The 21914-nt window shown below is 43.1% G+C and overlaps 1 protein-coding gene across 7 annotated transcripts in view; it reads left to right on the forward strand.

Annotated features, from left to right (window-relative positions):
• Window positions 1–21914, forward strand: part of DIP2A (disco interacting protein 2 homolog A) — a 167865-nt gene that overhangs the window by 87944 nt on the left and 58007 nt on the right. For all 7 annotated transcript variants that reach the window (XR_012646329.1, XR_012646330.1, XM_075000617.1 and 4 more), the window contains 9 exons: window positions 640–837; window positions 5035–5126; window positions 7046–7156; window positions 11049–11172; window positions 11493–11602; window positions 12985–13087; window positions 18465–18529; window positions 19417–19510; window positions 20417–20536. Coding sequence is in view for 5 of the 7 variants with exons in the window: in XM_075000617.1 (XP_074856718.1) it covers window positions 640–837; window positions 5035–5126; window positions 7046–7156; window positions 11049–11172; window positions 11493–11602; window positions 12985–13087; window positions 18465–18529; window positions 19417–19510; window positions 20417–20536 (1017 nt within the window). In the remaining 2 variants the exon portion in view is untranslated. The remainder of the gene's footprint in view (window positions 1–639; window positions 838–5034; window positions 5127–7045; window positions 7157–11048; window positions 11173–11492; window positions 11603–12984; window positions 13088–18464; window positions 18530–19416; window positions 19511–20416; window positions 20537–21914) is intronic.

The raw sequence follows: 21914 nt of genomic DNA on the forward strand, positions 1-21914 counted from the left end.
ATCGACCACAATTAAGTCAACCTTCCAGTAAGTATAGACATATCCTTTTGCAGAGGTGAAGTAATTATGCCAACAGGAAAGTACTCTTCCATTGGCATAGCATGTCCTAATAAGACATGCTACAGCAGTGCAGGTGTGCTGAATATAGTACAGTAGCATAGATTTGCCATAAAAACAGAAGCAACTTATTGGTGCAGCTTTTGATACACAATCATGCTTATCCTGCCTGTCACCTGGTCTTCTCAAACCTTTAGCATCGTTATTTGGGAACTTGGGGCCCAAAAAAAGAGCATCCATGTGATTGCCAAATGCTACCGCTGCACTAACTTAGCCGAGACTATGTAAACAACCAGAAGATGTGTCAGCAAAAGTGTCTTTTTCCCACCACAGAACTGTGGGGGGAGCTTGGGATTCAAGATCACTAACCAGCTGTCCAGGTCTTGTAAAATAGAAGATTTAGAATTTAAAAATGCCAGCTAAGGTAAATCCTTCCTGACAACCCAGAGCCTTATTAAAAATATCTTTGTAAAGGTGAAATGAAGCCATGACAGCTGTGAGGGATGGAGGGGTAGAACTGACTCCGGAGATGTGTGCATTTCAAGAGTAAAATATTGTAATTTTTGTGTTCCTTTTGTTTAGTACAACAGCCTGACCCAAATCAGCCAAAGCCAGAGGGCGGTCAGATGACTGTACTTAAAGGCGAACCCTTAGGTGTGGTTACCAACTGGCCCCCATCGCTCCTAGCTGCTCTGCAACGCTGGGGGACCACCCAGCCAAAAGCCCCTTGCTTGACTGCATTGGATACAACTGGGAAAGCCATCTACACACTTACTTATGGCAAGTATTGACTTTGGTACCTGTATTAATACAAATAGAAAAGGAAGAGCTGGTTGTTTGAGAAAGAGCTGTTTGTTTCACTCGGTGTAAAAGACCATTTTGCTGAGCACAGACGGTTGCTTTGCCACCTTTGAGACTCCCCTGTACGTGTGGATTGTGATATTCTGGACCATTAAATGTTCACTGTGTCATAAAAAAGAAACCAATAGTATTTTGGAGGAGGGATCTGTGCTGTTTTTTCAATAAGCGGCTTTATCAGCAATAAGCATAGCGCTTCATTGGCCTGTATCGGGGAAAGAGCAGACTAAAGGCAGCTGTCCTGTGTGAGGTTTTGATGTATGTTGAGTTCAAGGGGGAAGATGACTAGAACAAAGTGTCTGCCTAAGATTTGGAAAGTAGATACATCTGGAGTATGTACAGTTTGTTCACGATTGCTTAGAACAGAAGTTGCATAATTCAGAATATGTTAAAGGGAGCTTAATCATGGGGTAAGAAACTTTGCTGTATCAGTGAACTGGAAGTATTTCTTAAAAAGCATCTGACCAAAGGGATTTGAGTCCTTGTTCATGTCTGTTCCATTCTAAGTACTCATGCACTGGTATATTGGGCACCACTGATCCTATGCCCTCTCAGTTCGTTCTTTCTGCCTGTGGTGGTTGGCTGGAGTGCCTTGTCTTCCCCTTCAGAAATGTAGCAGTTCTTCATAGAGCTTTGTTTTACCTAATCTCTTCATAGTATTTGTAGTTTTAAATTGGAGTACTTGGAGTTCCAGCTGGGACTTCATCCCCATGCAGGGCATACTCCACTCTCACAGCTTCAGGTCATGCTCACAATGCAGCAGCCTAGTGTTACTCATTGATCCCTATGAGAGCTGCCTGAGGCTTTAGGGGGAAGCCCATACGAACGACTGGTGCCATACTCATAGAGGACAACAAGCTAAACATGAGTCAACAGTATGGTGCTGTTGTCAAAAAAGCAAATGTGATTCTGGGATGTATTAACAGGAGCGTTGTCAGCAAGACACAGTAAGTCATTCTTTGGCTCTACTTAGCGCTCATTAGCCTCAGTTGGAGTATTGTGTCCAGTTCTGGGCACCCCATTTCAAGGAAGATGTGGAGAAATTGGAAGAGGTCCAGAGAAGAGCAACAAGAATGATTAACGGTCTAGAGAACATGACCTCTGAGGGACGACTGAAAGAACTGGGCTTGTTTAGTTTAGAAAAGAGAAGATTTAAAGGGGGCATGACAGCGGTTTTAAAGTACCTCAAAGAGGGTTACAAGGAGGAGGGAGAAAAATTGTTCTCCTTGGCCTGTGACGATAGAACAAGGAGCAGCAGGCTTAAACTGCAGCCAGGGAGGTTTCGATTGGACATTGGGAAAAGCTTCCTACCTGTCAGGGTGGTTAAACGCTGGAATAAGCTACTGAGGGAGGTTGTGGAATCTCCATCGCTGGAAATATTTAAGAGCAGGTTAGACAGACATCTATCAGGGATGATCTAGATGGTGTTTGGTCCTGCAAAGAGGGCAGGGAACTGGATTCGATGACCCCTTGAGGTCCCTTCTCATTCTAGCATTCTGTGATACTTGTAAAGCTTACCTGGTACACACTGAGTACAACATTTCCTTGTGAAACCTCCACATGGAGGCAGCACTTCACCTGCTGCAAAGCTCTCTGCAGCAGGCCCTACGCCAGGTACTTGGGCATTGGTGTGAAGAACACCTCCAGTGCTGTTCTCCCTCGCCAGTGCTGGAGAAGCACTGGGTGAGAAACTCCTCACCACCAAAGGATGAGGCCATTGTGGGAAGAGGACCTTTGTCAGGCTGTTTGCCCACTCTTGGGTTTCATGGGGTGCCACTGAAGTCAACTGCCTGATCTGTCCCCAACTCTGGGGAGCACAAGGGTAGTTAGAGCCATCAGTACCCCCCAGTGGTGCCAGTGGCTAAAGAGAAGAAGCAGCTCCATGGACACCACAGCAGGTGACTGACTTGGTTATGGCCCTAGCAGCGAAGGGCAAGCCTGTCGGAGGCTGGCTGAGCATCCCTTGTTACCTAAGCACAGATGCAGGTCTCTTTCTCCAAGGCCTCAGGCCTTGACACCAGACCTTAGCTCTCCAACTAGAAGATCCAGGCCTTCAGACACATGCAAAGTACTCTGCTTGAGCAGCAATAATCAGACAATCAGTTGCTCTCATATGAAATGGATAATGACTGCCTAGGATGGAGTATTGCGGAAAAGGATCTGGGTTTCTAATGGATCACAGACTAAATGTGAGTAAACTCTGTAACACTGTTGGGGGCCGGGCTGCGGGGGGGGGGGGGGAAGCAACTTTCTGTGATGTATTAGCAGGACTGTTGTAAACAATACATGAGAAGTAATTCTGCTCTGCACCATGCTGATAAGGCCTCAGCTGGTGTATTGTATCCAGTTCTAATCACCACACTTAAGGAAAGATAGGAGCAAATTGGAGGAAGTACGAAGGAGAAGAAAACAATTATTATATATCTTGAAAATGTGGTCTGTAAGGGAAGATTGCAAAAATTGGGATTGTTTAGTCTGGAGAGGAGAAGACTGACAAGGGTCAAAAGTCATTAAATAGGTAAAGGGCTGTTATAAAGAGGAGAGGGTGGTATGTTATTCACCTTAGCCCCTGAGGAGAGGACAAGATGTAATGGGCTAAAATTGCAGAAGGGGAGATTAGACATTAGGAATAACTTCTGAACTGTCAGGAAAGTTAAGCACTGGAACAACGTACCTAGGGCACTGTGCAATTGTCTCTGGTGGTTTTGAAGAACAAGTTGGACAAGTGCCTGTCGGGTGGCTAGATAATATGACATTCAATGTAGATAAATGCAAAGTAATGCATGTTGGAAACTGTAATCCCAACTATGTGTATGAAATGATGGGCTCTAACCTATCTGTTACAACCAGAATGTTTGGACTGAAAGAGAGAATAAGTCAAGAAATATCTTATTGTCTCTATATAAATTCATGGTACACCTGTGTCTTGAATACTGTATTATATGTGATTGCTTTCTGTCAAAAAGATATCTTGGCGCTTGAAAAAGCTCAGAAAAGAGCAACAAACTGATTACAATGTGGCGTGGCTGCCATAAGAGGATAGGTGAATAACACTGGGACTTTTTAGCTTGGAAAAGTGATAACTAAGGAGATATGATAGAGGTCTGTAAAATTATGACGGGTTTTGAGAAACTGGATAAGGGTTTTGAGAAACTGGTTAAAGAAGAACTATTTATTCCTTCCCATAACACAAGAATTAAGGGTCACCAAAAGAAATTAACATGTAGCAGACTTAAAAGAAACGGAAGTACTTCACGCAACATAGTCAATCTGTAGAACACCTTTTCCAGAGGATGTTGTGAAGGCCAAGACTATAACAGGGTTCAAAAAAGAGCTAGGTGAGCTCATGGAGGCTAGGTTCAGCAATGTTTATTGACCAGGATGGGCAAAGATGGTGTCCCTAGCCCCCTTTGTGAGAAGCTGGGAATGGGTAACAGCAGGTGGATCGCTGGATAATTGATTGATCCCCTCTGGGGCACCTGGGCAGGGCTGCTGTCAGAAGACAGGATACTGGGCTGGATGGATCTTTGGTCGGACCCAGTGTGTCCGTTCTTATGTTCTTACTTAGTTCTGCCTCATTGCAGGAGACTGGACTACATGACCTTTTGCGGTCTCTTCCAGTTCTACATTTTCAGGATTTGTTTAGCAGATTGCCATCAAAGGGTCATTTTGAGAAATTGCCTTTTTTATGCATCATCAACAGAGTGGAAGGTTGACAGGGTGGTTACCATATATTTTAATACTCCAGGCAAATATTTTGGGCTAATTTAGTCATTAAATTCTAATTTGCTGAAAGGCAGTTCTTAAGTAGATGTGTTGGAAGCCATGAGCACTTCCCCTCTTAGCTCGATGAATTAATTGCTCAGTAGTTTTTCATGCATAGTAGTCGCACAATAAGGATGTGCAGTAACTCCATTATAGATAATTTAGGAGCTTTGAAACACCTCAAAGGTCCCTAATTTTCAGACAGAACTTGGTGTTTGCTTTGTAAAAATCAGGGCCCTTCATGGTGTCCCCAGTTGGGCCCCCAGAATCACCAGTCAGTGTTTAAAGTTAAACCTGTTGCTTTTTTATTCTCAAAGCTTTATGTGTTTTCTTGCATCTGTGCTCTAATCTTAGGCAAACTCTGGAGCCGAAGCTTGAAGTTAGCATATACGCTTCTTAACAAACTAGCCAGTAAGAATGAACCACTACTCAAACCTGGAGACCGGGTAAGTTACATGCTGGTACTGCTTTGGAATATGATTGGAATAATGTTTACATCAAGACTAAAAGGAACTCTGTGTTCTAGAATTCAAGTTCTCTTGGGAATTTTTGATATTTTATTTATATGATGGCCAACATTTTGATGGGTGCGGTACAGTCAAGTAAGGAGACAAATCCTTATAATAAAGAGCTTGCAATCTAAACATAGCATCAGAGAGGTGGCTGAGTTAGTCTGTATCTTCAAAAACAGCAAGAAGGCCCATGGCACCTTATAGACTAACAGATACTTTGGAGCATAAGCTTTTGTGGGCAAAGACCTGCTTCGTCAGAGGCATGAGTGGGGTATTGGGAGGTTTCAGAGGAGGTTTTTTCCTCCTCTGAAACCACCCCACTCCCCCCCCACGCACACATCTGACGAATCTAAACATAGTGCATGGTGCTGGTTTAATAAATGGAGAGTGACAGGGCTGGAGGTGGGCAGGTGGGGTTGTCGCTCCAGACTCAGAGATTGAAGAAGTGTGCTGGTCCCACTTTCTGCCTCTGCCCTTGAGCATGCTCCTACCCATCAGTCTGCTTCCCCCCCACCCCATGGATGTTGACTGTTGTTGCCACTTGGGTATCTCAGGAACACCACAGAGAGCTTACTGCTTCATGGCAGTGTCCTCCTGTGTCATGGGGAAAGGTAAGGGACCTTCTAAGTCAGGCCAGCTCTCCGTGGTCCAGCCGTCCTGGTATGTCTCACTGGTTCTTGCCACCTGCCCGAGCCTGTTAGAAGAAAGGCAAATGTGCAGGAAAAGATTGAATAAGCGTGAGAGTAGGTTTGTTTGCCACTCTCTTTCTTGCCCCAGAATTCATGGACACGACATATGTGCAGCTGTGCACTGAACAACACTATTGAAATGGTGGTTATTGTGCCAGGATTTTGGAAACCTACCTTGAGAATCCATGTAGGTATGTGGTTAAAGGAGATGATTAGGTGTTATTAAAATGCTTACTCCAAAAATGTATGCTTCATTTGTGCTGGGGTAACATGGTATTTCAGACATGAAGGTGTGGTTAATTCTGTTAGACAGCTGTTCAGAAGAACTAATCAGGTACAGTATGTGCTGGTGCTTCACGCTCATAATGTCCCCCCACCTTTTTTTTCTGGTTTCTCAGTCCTTTTAATAGTAGACTTTATACTTGGCCCTCTGGAGTGTGAACTCTTAGCACAGTCAGTCAAGTCCTGAAGCTACTGGGCTTAATACTGGCAATGTGAAATCCATATACATGATGGTGTCTTCATTATCCCAAACACCACTGTTACATTAAAATGGCTAGTAAATATACAGTAGGGCAGCTTTTCCCTAAAGTAAGCAGCTGTCATTCCATTTTGTACATAATTTTCTCTTCACCTTGTATTGGAAATCATAATGAATCACAGTAAACAAAAGGCCAGTACTGAGACAGTCGTGGCATTTTTCAGACATTTACTGTATAGAAATTGCTGTACCGCTAGTAAAACAAAGATAGTGAACAACATTAAAGGGTGGTCAGAAATGGCTTTGTCTGTGGGAGATTAAAAAAGCTTTGTAATGTCAGTACCATAGGTAAAAAAAGTACTCTATTTACAATTTCTGGGGGAAAAAAATCTGATTAAAGCAATGGTGAGGTTTTTTTTTTAAACATCTTTGTGACCTAAGTGGAATCCTTTGATTCAAGAAGATTGTATTGATATATTTACAAGCGGGAAGATCAGTGTGCTTGATCCAGTGAATGGCATATATGTGGCTTTCTAACCAATGATAAATGTGTGTACACTGTGGGGATTACCATTATTTAAATGTCTCCAGTGCTAGTTATGCTCCTGAACAATATATGGGAAATATATTTTTGAGAAAACTCTCTCAAAGTCTTATGCTGGCTTTGTTAAATCTTGTTGCAGGTGGCTCTCGTGTTTCCTAACAGTGATCCTGTGATGTTTATGGTGGCATTTTATGGGTGCCTCCTGGCAGAGTTGATTCCTGTGCCAATAGAAGTACCACTAACACGAAAGGTAACGAAATGTGTCAGTCACATCAGCTGGTGAAAAGAAAAAGTTTTACAAGATACTGTGGGGGTTTCTTTGGGCTACAGAGTGCTGCTTAGAATGTCAAGAAGGTGTTTATATAGCTCAGGGTTATGGATGGATAGCTTTTAGGGCAGTGGGAGTAAAGAAATGTTGTAAATCAAAACAGCAGTAAAACTGAAGTGTCTGTCTGGGAGCCCTCAACCTTGTGCTCAAGTTTGCAGAAGCAAGCAGCCCGGTGCATGATCTGAACTTATGGTTGCACGTCTCTATACGTGCTAGGTTTTAGTGCTTGCTAATATGCTTGCAGAGCATAGTTTAATATCTAAGCCAGGAAAACCTATGAAGCAAATAATTGGATCACCCCTTTAAGATATATGCTTGTAGAGATGTTCTTGAATTTTTCCAACTTCTTCTAATGTTGACTGTTGTAATGGCAGTGTCGGTCAACACTCTGAACTGATGGGGGCCCAAACTGCATGGTGCCCAGCACCCAGCTGACCCTGAGAGGCATAGATGGGACCCCATTCAAGGTACCTGTAACCCAGGTGCCTCTGAAATGTAGGGCTAGGTAGGGCCCTAAGGAAGTGGGAGTGCTCCAGCACTTGCCTACTGAGGTGCTGATAGGGGGCGACCTCGACGAGTGGCCAGAAGGACCTGATGGTACTTTGGTAGCTACCCGTAGCCAGAGCCAGCAAGGGGTTTGTGGCCCTCACCCAGGGGAGGGCACCTTGCAGGAGGTGCAGGGTCCCGTCCTGACAGCACAGGGCTCAGCAGGGCTGGGATTCCAGACCCAGGCAGTGGTGGGGAACAGGTCCCTGTCCCATCCCCAGCTGCTGAATTCCATGCCGAGGTGCAGGCAGACCTCTCCGTGCAGATGCTGAGGGACTGGGCTGGCTGTGGTGTGGCTCAGCCTCTGTGGGGAGACTGTCAGGAGAGATTCCTGTGGGAGAGGGGATTCCTGTACTGGGAATTGCTCCCCCACCCCCAAGAAAGCAGGATCATGGGGGGCTGGGTCCAGCAGCAGGCGGCTGTTCCCCAAACATATCACCCCGGGCTGCTGTACCTGACCCATGATGCCCCACCACCACCTCCTTTTTTTTTTTTTTTTTTTTTTTTTTAAATCTATTTTGCCTTAGATCCCTAAATGGCACTCTCAAGGACTGATCTCACAACACTGGGTTTAAGCAGGCCAGTGCTCAAACCACTGAGCTGTCCTCACTATTGGCATCATCTTCCCTTTTTCACAGGGACTATGTCTACAGGGATTTGTCGACATAAGTTTTTGTCAGACGATATCTTCCAACAAAACCATTGTTGGCAGATCGCAGCCAAACTGCCAAATGGACCATAAGAGCAATCTGCTTCACCAACAGAGAGTGGCCAGACTGCCTGGCCGTGCTCTCAGCAAAATGGCCAACCAGAAGCACAGCAGACAGGGCTGCCCTGTGTCCTGGATGCCCTGCCTATCAACAGAGGCCCCCCTGGAATGTCCAGATTGGCTTTCTCAGAGGCTTTATTCCTTGTGGGGAGCAGGGTACAGTTGTCAACAAAAGTGCTGCGTTCTGCCGACTGTCAACAGAATGCCTTTAGGAACCTGGACACTCCACAGGTTTTGCCGACAAAACCTTCTGGTGTAGACATAGCTGTGTGGTATAAAAGTATGTAGCACGTTTCTGGTGTAGTGAAACTTTCTGTGTTATACCAGTGTTAACCTTTTAGATTTTGGTTCTGTGATTGTTTGTTTTTCTATGAGGGTTTAATGATGCAGATTCCCTAATCTGCGCTGTAAGGCCAATGGGGGTTAGTTAATATCAAAGATGTTACTTGCCCCAATGCATGTCAGCTCAGAACTATGAAAAGCAGACCCTCGCTTATTAACATGATCACTAAGCTAGGGGGACAGTCGATATGTTGGCGGGTAGGGATAGGGTCCAGAGTGACCTAGATAAGTTTGAGGATTAGGCCAAAAGAACTCTGATGAGGTTTAACTAGGACAAGTTCAGAGTCCTGCAGTTGGGATGGAAGAATCCCAGGCATTGTTACAGATGGGGTGCCGACTGGCTAAGTAGCAGTGCAGCAGAAAAGGGCCTGGGGATTATGGTGGATGAGACATTGGATATGAGTCAACAGTGTGCCCTTGTAGCCAAGAATGCTAACAGCCTGTTGGGGTGCATTAGAAGGAGCATTTCCAATAGATCCAGAGAAGTTATTCCCCTCTATTCATCATTGGTGAGGCCTCATCTGGAGTATTGAGTCAAGTTCTGGGCTCCCCAGTATACAAATGACGTGGATGCATTGCAGTGGGTCCAGCAGTGAGCAGTGAAAATGATTAAGGGGCTGGAGCGCATCACCTATGAGGAGAGGCTGAGAGATGTGGGCTTATTTAGTTTGCAGAACAGAAGAGTGAGGGGCGATTTGATTGCAGCCTTCAACTTCATGAAGGGCGGCTCGAAAGAGGATGGAGAGAGGCTTTTCTCTGTAGTGATGGATGGCAGACCAAGGAGCAGTGGCCTCAAGTCACAGAGGGAGAGGTGTAGGCTGGATATTGGGAAAAATTATTTTACCAGGAGGGTGGTGAAGCACTGGAATGTGTTACCTGGAGAGGTGGTGGGGTCTGCGTCCCCAGAGGTTTTTACGTCCCGGCTTGACAAAGTCCTGGCTGGGATGATTCATTTAGGGTAAATCCTGCTTTAGGCAGGGGGATAGACTAGATGACCTCCTGAGGGCCCTTCCAGCCCTATGATTCTATGAACATTGACATGGCCCTGTAAAAACTTGTATACCATATTTAACACAGCATTGTAACATTGGCATAGTTCTGTAAATGTATTATTTATAGCTCCATGTTACTGCTTATCTATCTGTCCCTTCAATATGCATTTTTGTGCCTTGCCTGTTCTGCAGAAATGACCCCTCCTTTTTTATTAGAGGTTGTTGTTATTCACTCTGTTCTATGAGCTGTTGTTGAATATCAGCAATATGTTAAAAGCTCAATACTTTGTAAATATAAGATGTTAACATCTTACTTGTCATAAACGTTAAGTATTGTGGATCAAAATAGGCATTTCTGGCTTTTATAAAGGCTACATTTACAGCTCTGTGGCAGTAGAGAAAAGCATTTTATAAATGTAAGCAGACTGAAGTTTTTGTGGATTTATTTAAAAATGAGGTAGGAATTAGGGATGTTAGAGAGTGGGTAATCTGGTAACTGAGTAACTGACAAAATTTCTGCTGGTTACTTGGTTAACTGCCTCCCCCCCCTCCCCGCACACCCTACCACTCTTCATTTCAAAGACTGAGCCAGCACACAGGCTGGCTCAGCTTCTGTCCCCACCCTGGGGATCAGGCTTTTCCCCCTTCCCCTGCCACGCTGCATTGATTTAAATGCACAGCAGCAGGGGAGGGAGCAAGAGACCAATCTGTATGGTGGGGACAGAAGCTGAGCCAGCCTGGGTATGGATAAAGGCTGAGCCAGCCACTCCCTGTTTACTTCCATGTGTGTAACTGGCAGTTTTAACAGAAGCAAATAGCTATCAGTCAGTCAGTCATGTAACTGAACACTCTGCTATATACCTAATAGGAACACCTCTGTTGTGGTGAATTACACACATGAATTACTCACCTCACAACCAAGTGGTGCATCTAAATGAATGTGAATCTCAGGAGATGGGAATTCAGACAGGCATTCAACTTCTGTAGGGCACCAGGCAACAGGAAGACATTGAAAATGACTATACCTTTGTGAAGGCTGACAAACATGGCATTTGGAAATGCATGTGTATTCACATCAATTTTTAATGTGTTCTAAACATGGCAGAACTGCAGTGAACTCTAAACTTTACTATTTCCATATTACAATAGCATGATTTTTCTCTAGGATGCTGGCAGCCAACAGATTGGATTTCTCTTGGGCAGTTGTGGCGTAACTTTAGCTTTGACAACAGATGTCTGTCAGAAAGGTCTTCCAAAAGCTCAAACAGGGGAGGTGGTTACGTTCAAAGGTATGGTTTTTGTTATCCATTATTTTCTTGCAGGGCCAAGAATATGGATACTGAATGCAAGCATGCAATTACTAGTTTGCTTCTGGTTACACATATCTAATTGTTCATATGAAGAAAGAACTACAGAGGAATCTGAAAATTGCCTGCTTCTCTCAAAAGAGCACTGTGCTCAAGCTGTTAATGACTTTCATTCCATGTTTCCCCCAGCAGCATGATTCTGGCTCCTTTTGCTTAGCTAGTTGTTGCTGTTCCACAATGTTGAAAATCAATATATTACTTTTGAAGCATTTTAATAATTTTCACCTTACTTTGAATTCAAGGTTGGCCTCGCCTTGTTTGGTTTGTGATTGATGGAAAACATCTTGCAAAACCAGCCAAGGACTGGCATCCACAAGTACAAAGTGCCAGCACTGATATTGCTTATATTGAGGTAAACAAATATAATATGCTCAACATATACTTACTCTACAGCCACTGTTCTGTGGAGCACTTTATTGTTCTTTCTCTTTGTAGTGCTGAGAGGTTGTAAGTTACATAACTATTCAGTGGAGAGCAAGAATTTGTCCCAATCTCTTTATCTGTTTCATGTCATCTGACAGCCAGCATTTTTTCCGTTCCTTCCCTGTATATCTGACCTTATGTGATGCTCAGAAGCATCGTTTGGTATTAGAGACGCAGGTTCCATTACTGATTTCCACTCCTGTACGGAATGTATCTATCCTCTTGCTCCACCTCTGTCCTTACTGCAGACAATCAGGATGTACATGATTATCTCATATGGTTATATGCATCGTTTTAGTTGTCAACCTGTAGCTTGTTCCTTTGGTTAAAATTTGCAAGAGCCTGAAGTGATTTTTATTCTTATGATGAGACTTAGCTTCCTAAGTCACCTAGACTATTTGAACTTTTTACCCTCTTTATATCCTCATTAAGTGTCTGTCACATTTACATGCTAAATTTTCAGTACAAAGATAATGTCTCTTAATCTCTGTAAGGTGTCATGAAAAGTTGTGGAGTTGTAGAAATACATATTACTTATTTCCTCCCTGAAACTAAGTGCAGTAACTTCTTCTTACACCTTGTTTCTGCACAATTAGGGACACCAGAGTGTCACTGCAGTGTTGTGCTCTCCCCTTACTCAGTTGGCTAGATGCAAATCCTTTTGCTCTTGTTTTTACAGCAGTAGCAGCCCTCTCCACGATTATGCACATCCTTGCGTTTGTGGCTTCCAACCAGACTTTCACTCTGAGCTGCTGTATTTCCCTTGTACATTCTCGTACCATGTTAGAAGTGTAAACTTTGCAGCGAAGAGAACTGAACCATCTTTCCTCCAAGATTCATCTGACATACTCGAGAACAGGGCCAGAGTCACCCTCTATATTTACTTTTTTGTGTCTTGGTAGCATCCGTGGTGCTGGGCACTGCACAAATACGTAGAGGCACGGAGGTGACTGCCACAAAGATTTTACCGTGTACCTAGGTAGAAACCAAAGGGAGGGGAGTGGGGTCCAATGTCAGCAAAGTGGCAGGATGACAGTTCTGTTGATGATGTTCCATTTCAGGGGTCCGTACAATTTACGGCTGGTAAGATAAAGGAAACCCATCAAAATACTGTGCGCATACATGCGCTACACCATTGTCTTTCAACACCATTGCCATTCAAACATTTACATATCTCATACACTAAATTTTTGATCATTTTTTAAATACATACATATGCGGTATGTAATTTTAAAAATCACCCCTCCAATTAAGCGTTGTTAGTTGGCTAACTTTAATTGTTAAACTACTGTTGTGCATTTTCCCTTTCAGTATAAGACGAGTAAAGAGGGCACCACAATGGGCATTACTGTATCCCATGCTTCTCTGCTAGCGCACTGTCATGCATTGACCCAGGCCTGCGGCTACGCGGAAGGTAAGCTGTGTAAACGTCCTTTAAAAATTATATGTATTGATATTTGTATTAAGCAGAACATACTGCGCCTTATGTTGGCAGAACACTGAAAATGCTTTGTTTCCAGGATTAAAGTGGCAGTTTAATGGCTTGTAATGAGATATAAAGCACAAGAAGGAGACACTTTCACCTTCATCCACAGGATGTATAAAGTAGCTCTAATCCAAAACCCTTATTGGCCTTGCTCAGTTGTTTGTATCTGTCCATCTTTTGCCATCTAGTTGTATACTGTTGAGAAAATAAGTATTTTTATGGCCATATGTGTGTTAGCAACATGTTAATTAAGATATAAATCAGATTAAATAGAATTAAGATTTGCTGTATGGACAATCCAGGTACATCCTATAACTCTGAAAGGGTTAATCACCAACAACGTCTGGTGATCAAACTGAATGCTTCATAGTATTAGAGGGATCAGTTTCTTTATTGTATTATTAATATGTGGCCTTTTTTCTATATGGCTAATAGTAGTGTGTTTCTATTGCTCGTGTACTGTTAGAGTAACTTAATGTGCAGCAAATAAGCCAATGCGGGGGAGGTTGGGGAAGGGAGGTGTTAATGGGTCACATTGACGTAGTAGGCATTTGCCAACATTTTCCAATTTTTGATCAGTCTTTAAGCCCAAATAAATTTGTCCATATCAACTTGTGTTAAAAAATACATTCATATAAATTTGCATAAACTTATTAGATGTAGCCATTATTATTGGCAGTCATCATGTCAAACTGATCTGATAGCTTTCTTTGATAGGATAACAAGCCTTGTGGATAGGGAAGAAGTGGTAGATGTGGTATACCTAGACTTTAGTAAAGCATTTGATACGGTCTCACATGATATTCTTATCTGAAAACTAGGCAAATACAATCTAGGTGAGGCTACTATAAGGTGGGTGCATAACTGGCTGGATAACCGTACTCAGAGAGTAGTTCTTGATGGCTCTCAGTCCTGCTGGAACAGTATAACAAGTGGGGTTCCGCAGGGATCTGTGTTAGGATCGGTTCTGTTTAATATCTTCATCAATGATTTAGATATTGGCATAGGAAGTACGCTTATTGGGTTTGCAGCTGCTTTAGAGGATAAGGGTTATAATTCAAAATGATCTGGATAGATTAGAGAAATAGTCTGAGGTAAGCAGGATGAAGTTTAATAAGAACAAATGCAAAGTGCTCCACTTGGGAAGGAACAATCAGTTTCATGCATACAGAATGGGGAGAGACTCTCTAGGAATGACTACAGCAGAAAGGGATCTAGGGGTTATAGTGGACCACAAGCTATATATGAGTCGACAGTGTGATGCTGTTGCAAAAAAAGCAAACATGATTCTGGGATGCATTCACAGGTGTGTCGTGAACAAGACACGAGAAGTCATTCTCCCGCTCTACTCTGCGCTGGTTAGGCCTCAGCTGGAGTATTGTGTCCAGTTCTGGGCACCGCAGTTCAAGAAAGATGTGGAGAAGTTAGAGAGGGTCCAGAAAAGAGCAACAAGAATGATTAAAGGTCTAGAGAATGTGACCTATGAAGAAAGGCTGAAAGAATTGGGCTTGTTTAGTTTGGAAAAGAGAAGATTGAGGGGAGACATGATAGCGGTTTTCAGGTATCTAAAAGGATGTCATAAAGAGGAGGGAGAAAACTTGTTCTTTTTGGCCTCTGAGGATAGAACAAGAGGCACTGGACTTAAACTGCAGCAAGGGAGGTTTAGGTTGGACATTAGGAAAAAGTTCCTAACTGTCAGGGTGGTCAAACAGTGGAATAAGTTGCCAAGGGAGGTTGTGGAATCTCCATTGCTGGAGATATTTAAGAACAGGTTAGGTAGATGTCTATCAGGGATGGTGTAGATAGTGGTCGGTCCTGCCATTGGGGCAGGGGGCTGGACTTGATGGCCTCTCAAGGTCCCCTCCAGTCCTTGTATTCTATGATTCTGCGATTCCTTCCTCTCTCCTCTATGTACTTCGCTCATTTGTATTTTTAAACCAAATATATGAAATATACATAAATAGGGGCTGACAGCTTTATCAGAAAGTAGACACATAGAAGTCAGTGATCATAGTTGCAACACCCCCTCCCCACCTGCACAGATTTTTAAGTACACCAGTAAGGGGTCTTAACTTAATAAAATCTGAATCCTTTAGGAAGGGTATGCAACTATTTAAGCTGTTGTCACAAGTTCAGTATTCACTGTTTTAGTTAAATATTTATCCAAATATCAGTCTGCTGTCAACATACTTCTTAATGTTTAGAAGAATATTTGCCTTCAGTGAATTAAGTCAGGGTTTTAAACAATCCATGTTCAATCTGTCAATCACTTCTTTCTCTAAAAATGAATTCACAGAATCTTCGATGGCAGCCTTTTTTAAAAAGTACCAAGAATGACTCTTAATTACCGTTATACATTTGTTACCAGTGGGAGACTATTAGCAGATGAGTCTCAGTCCCCAAACTGCACATTTGACTGTGTGCTCTTTTTTTGAGACTAAATTTAAGACCACTTAATCTATTTGTAAGTGCCTCCTCATGCTTCTATCATATTTGTTACCTTTGTTTGAATCCCTCCAGGTTCAAGGTCATTTTTGGCTCAATCCTCCAAGGTGTTGAGCATTCTGGCCCAGTTCCACAAAATACTTCAGCGGATGCTTACTCTAAGTACGTGAGTAGTTCCATTAAAGTCAGTAGAACCACTCACATGCTTCTGTGGTGTTTTGGATCGTGATCAGAATGCTCAGCACTGTGCAGGACAAAGTCCTTTGATTAAAAGTATAAGCATATGTCTCCATAACAAGGAAAAGCTGGCAGCTGGTGCAGGCTGCCTGGCTGTTTCATTGCTGTGTGGTGATCTGGATGTGGAATGTGATGTGTGACTTGCCCACAGCATCACCATGAAGTCCTGCTTCATTTACTGTCTCCATTCAGCAGGAAACCATCCTGGTTTTGTATTCTAGGCTCTCTCACTGCCCTTAAAATCATTGTGTTGCTGGATATATGATAATGTAACATGACAAGAATGTATCAGCAAGCTTTTGGGATGGCTGCATTATTCACAAGGCTCTTAACTCAAACACATGCCAATAAAATTGTTATACTGTGTTGTAAAGTTCACGTACTTTGTATGGCAGAAGCACAAATATATTTTAGGAATACTTTTGGTAATACTGAAGAGGAGATTGGGTCTATTTATTTTTTCTCTCTGCTTTCAAAGCCAGGTATATTATTCTAATCGTATAGACTTGAGGAGCAAAAAATATAATGGATTGAAGTATTTCTGAAAGCAGCCTTTCCTTGAAGGAGAACTCAGTAGTTCAAAGGCTGGTTACTGGACTTCCAAGGCTACAGCAGGTGCTTTGTGTCTCATTGGGAAGCTGAGAATCTGCATTTTCAAAGTGTAGAGCTCCCAGTTCTCATCCTGGACGTTCACAATATATAAAGAACACTACTGGATACTACGCAGGCACAGTCTTGAGTGTCCATTATCAGAGTGGTAACCATGTTAGTCTGTGTCCGCAAAAACAGTGAGAAGTCCTGTGACACCTTATGGTCTAAAAGATTTTTTTTGGAGCATAAGCTTTCATGGGCAAAGATCCACTTTGTCTACATGCATCTGCTGAAGCGGGTCTTTGCCCATGAAAGCCTATGCTCCAAAGAAATCTGTTACTCTGTAAAGTGCCTTCAGCCTTTGTGTCCATGTGTACTTTACTTACTCAGCCAATTATGCTGGTCAAAAAAAAAAAAGTAAATTCATATAATGTAAACAACCCCTTTACTCTTCCTTATGTACAGTCCTATTTCCTGCATACATATCATTTCTTTTGGTCACTTTGTTTTATAGGCAGGTTTAGTTAATGAAGAAATTTAGATGTGTTACTATTACGGCACTGCAGGTTTGTAAGATGGTAATTTAGGAGGTGTCAGAGCCAGTGTGTATACGTTTTGTTTACATATTGCAATTTTTTATTTGAATACTGCAAAAGTGGTTTAAGGTTTTTCTTTAGACTTTAAAATTGTCATTTTTCTAGCGATAGCAGTTATGCTGTGACATGCTGTTAAATCAGTAAGGTTGTCTGTTCTTTGAAGTGCCTGGTGTTCAGGTAGCACTGCATTGTGACTCGGTGGGGGGGATGTGCCTGAGGTCAGTTTGGAGGGTCTATAACTATCATAGTGCATGCTCCCAAGGAACCCAAATTAAAAGTTATGCAGAGTACCTTGTTTATGGAACTTCCTAACTTTTGAATGCTTGATATGCCATAGGAAACGATATGTGTAAAAGCTGTTTTTTCAAAAAGCAAACTCAAAACAGATTCCATCATCTGTAACCATGTGGATCCCCACACAGGTTATCAGCATTGTTAGGACCTTTAGATCCACAGCATACGCCTCTGCTATTTGAGTAAAAGGGAGCAATAGTAAGCGACTGTTTTCTATGTGGACTGGCCACCCATGGAGACATAGAAACAGTTTCCCAGTTCCAGGAAGCCTTGTTTGTATGTCAGGCTCGTAAGGGGACTGTACCCTCAACCTTTAGATCTCTTCTGTTCCAGTCTGCTGTCTGGCTCTGTCTAATGGTGTGTGTTCCCTCTCCGCCCCGCAACCCCTTCCAAGTCTGTTCCCTTCTGTCCCTGCATTCCTCTGCACCTGTTACTGCTGTCTCTTTTTCTTCTCCTCTTTCCCTACATTATGTAGCTTCCTCTTTGCCCTGTTGCTCTCCCTGCACTCATGTGCTGCTTCTCCACACTGCCCACAAACCAGCGCAGCAGTGGGCCTTGAGGAGACAGGAGAGACAATCTTCTTGCTCTCTATTCTAGGCCTGTCACCCAGGAGGAGCTGCAGGATGATTCTAGGGTTCAGCATACTCGGTCCAGTCAGTTTAGGGAGACAAAGAAGGTGGCAGAAAATTAACATGGACAAAACATTTTTCTCTAACCTCATTCTCTAAAACAGCTGAATCTTTTTAGCTGAAATTTAAAATGTATGTTCAACCTGAGCTAAAAACCCAGCATGGAAACTTTCAGCTCAAATTATTAAAGATTGGCAGAATTCTAAGCAACCAAAAATAAGGTAGTATAATTGAAAGTATCGGGTGCCAGACAGCCTTAATTGTAGGTTTCACTAGTAGTGTCCTCTAGAACAAATGATAGTACAAGAATTATTATAACAAGTACCTTAATATGCTGTAGTCCTTAGCAGACAGCGTGCGGGTGATGGAAGCCAGGTGATGTGACTTTGGTTTATTCCTTTTCCGGAAGTATTCAAATTTCACAGCCACTTTAGCAGATACACCATGCTTCTCAGATGCTTCAGTAGATGTGGTGTTCAGCAAATATAACCAATGTCTTCATAAATTTTTCAGCTGAAACGTTAACAAATGTGCTGGATTTCAAAAGGGATGCTGGTCTGTGGCACGGAGTTTTAACAGTGAGTGTTTGAGTACATTAAATAATGAAGAATTGTATTTACATTATCATAATTCCTCGGTGCCCAGTCATGGGCACTAGGGTCCCATTGTGCTACATGTACAAAAAACAGGAGAAGAGGACAGATCCTGTCCTAAAGAGCTTTACAGGCTGGTGTCAGACAGGAGGCAGCAGATGGATACATGCACGAAGTGTAGGGAAGCCGTGGGAGGGCCAGTCAGTGGGTCTGAGTGACGGGGAGGGTAGTGGTGTTGTCCACATTGAGTGAGGAAGGAGAGGGTGGGGAGGGCTTTTGCAGGGGAAGATGAAAAAGTTCTGCTGTAGCTGTGCTAAGGTAGAGCTGATGGCTGCGAATTGAGAGGTCAGATTGAAATTTTAGTTCGGACAGGAGCCAGATCTTGAGCAAAGGAGTAAATCTGTCCACCTAGAGATGCAGCTGCATTTGTTTGCAGATGAGATTGCTAGAGAAAAGCTGGAGCAAGTGAAGAGGGTCTACCACAGAGCCTTGTGGAAGTTGCGGGTTGAGGCATATCCTTCGAATCACAGCACGGAAGAAGGACTGGCTAGAGACGTAGAGAGCAAGATGACGACGAGCTTCAGGGGGTAGCCGAGTTAGTCTGTATCTTCAAAAACAGCAGAAGAGTGTTTTGTATGGAAGGGTTTCCTTGGTATTTTGGTATATGAAGGAATGAACTACATCAAGGCTTCAGATAATCATTTTCTGATATATAGTGAAAAATAGACCGCATGAAATTTGTAAATTTGAATTTGTGTTCAGCCAGCTTGTGCATTGTTAGGTGGCACTGAACGTGTGCTGCGGCTGTGATCTTTTAAATTTTTCCACATTTCATTTACACTTTGAGACATTAGAACATATCTCTCTTACAGAGTGTAATGAACAGAATGCACGTTGTGAGTATCCCCTATGCTCTAATGAAGGTGAATCCACTTTCCTGGATACAGAAAGTCTGCTCGTACAAAGGTAAACTGAAAGCACTGTTACTTGATCCATCTGTCCCATCACAAGTGAAAACATCTTCCGAATGGTGAAGGGTATGAACCATCCAGCAGTCGGGATTTCTCGACTGCAGCCTCCATCCGTTTTCGCAGTTTAGACACAGTCTGTGTATGCCAGCTGTGTAGAAGCTTATAACATGGCCACTGGTGGCCATTACTTCTGGTTATACTATCCATTCTCTCTGTCTTGCTACTCCACCCATCCACACACACAGAGCTTCCTGGTCTTTCAGAGACCTCTCTTAGGATCAGTTGCTGAAACAGGAGCTAGGGGCCAGAGACCCAGTGCCTTTTCAACATAGAGGAAAAGGTTCTATTTGGGGTATTTTCTGATACTCAAGAACAATGAGAGTTGGAGTGAGTGTTAAATCTCAGAAAAAGAAGCAAGTCAGACATCTGAAATTCAGAATGGCATTGCAAGCAGCTATAATGTCCTCCCCCAAGTCTGGAGCCTGGTTGGGAAGTCCCAGCCTCAAAGATGCATGCTCTGACGTAGCAATTCATCCTGCTCACAAAAAACGTTTGTTTTGTAGTTGAAGGGGCCCCTACCCTTCCGCTTCCTCCTGCCATAGTATTTTTCCTTAAAACTCCTGATGTTTGTAGCTCCTCACTTCTGTTTAGAAATAACAGGTTTTCCCTACCTCAACAAACCAGCTCCTCTCCTCAAAAGATGGTCTGATCAGAAGGTGCTGATGGGTGTTCAAACACCGTCATTTTTTTCCTCTATTCAGTTATACAGCAAACACTGTTTATAGCAGTATTTCTGGATGCATGATGGGCAAGACTTAGCTCCCTCCCAAAAGGACATGGTATTCCCAGGGTGTGTTCCCCGTCTGTGAAACCTATTTCAAATAAATGTTTTTCCTTTCAGCCCGTGTAGCAGTAGTAAAATCACGTGATATGCACTGGTCACTTTTGGCTCAACGAGATCAAAGAGATGTCAACCTCAGCTCTTTACGAATGCTTATTGTTGCAGATGGCGCTAATCCATGTAAGCGTGGGGATAATATTTTATATTTCTTTAGTGTGTATGGAAGCAAGTTATTTCCATCTTACAGCAAAGAGAGTGAGCAAAGCTTAGTGTGGGACCTCAGCAGCAGGGCAAACAGCTTATTGACAGTGAGACAGAGAAAAATGGGACAGTTCTTTATCAAAAGCATTAGGGCAAAACCCTGCTTTCAGAGAGCTCCAGGAGATCTCTAACAGCTGCACAGAGCAGCCAGGAAATAGCTGGAAGGCTGCACAGAAATGAGAGAGAGCGTGGAAGTAGGAAAGGCTGAACTGTCCTTGTGAAGATTAAATGTATGATTCCAAAGAGTTTAGATTAGTGGTGGGAAATGTACGACCCATTGGGGTTGTGTGTGTGACCTATTAGACATTCTGCTTGTCATTATCCATGCACAAGGCTGCCAGATTCTGCTGGTTTTCAGCCACATATTTTTTTTCCTACCAATATTAGAAAAGTGACACGTACGTAAAGCAAGGGCACGTGAGGTGAGGTGTGTGCTGATTGCACGTGACATTGTGAGAGCTGTGCACTCCCACTGCATCCAGTGAGCACTGCTCTGGTTCAGCCAGCACAACCTGCAAATCCTACGTGTGCCAGTGCAGTGAACAAAACTACCCTATCCCAAGAGACCATTTTGTTCACAACAGTCTTGCAGTCCACTGGGGCGAAGGAGGGCTGCTCATGGGGCCCATTTGCTAGCCTACATTGCCCCTCATGGGTTTAGATATTTCAAACCTGATGCTTAAGAGTGTCATAGGCTATTTATTCTGTAAAAATATGTTGAAAATTTTATGCGCGGAACTGTCTGAAGTACTCTTGTTAATGGCCGTTGAAACTCATACACTAGCGCATGCCCCAGTAGGGTACTTTTCAGTGATCGAAGCATAAGGGTAGTGTAAGGGAAAGACTGGAACCATCTAGAAATGGAATGTTAACTCTGAAGTGTGCTAACGGGGAAAATTTTCCCTGCTACTACAAAATGGATTTTAAAAAAGTGAGGTGGGGGGGACTCAGGGCCCATGTATCATTTTCTCCCAGGGGTATGACAGTGGCCATTCCGAGTTCCATACACAAATAGACCTTTTCAAAATCATTTCATGGTTTTTAGAAGATGTGTTTGCATGCGGGTGCCATGATATCTGCAGGAAGCTTCATGAGAGAGAGTGAGTTTTCTGAATGTCTGATCATTTATACTTGTACAGGACTGCCAGCAGAATGCCATGAGTTTTCACTTTACCTTTGCAGAGAGAGTTTGTCCAAAATGATTTCACTGTGTGAATTAGTTATTAATCATGAGCCCTGTGTTTAAAGCAATTGGGATATTCTGCTCAGCAGTCTAATACCTAACAGAATTAGGAGA

The sequence above is a fragment of the Carettochelys insculpta genome, chromosome 8, assembly GCF_033958435.1.
Source record: "Carettochelys insculpta isolate YL-2023 chromosome 8, ASM3395843v1, whole genome shotgun sequence".
NCBI classification, from domain to species: domain Eukaryota; kingdom Metazoa; phylum Chordata; order Testudines; family Carettochelyidae; genus Carettochelys; species Carettochelys insculpta.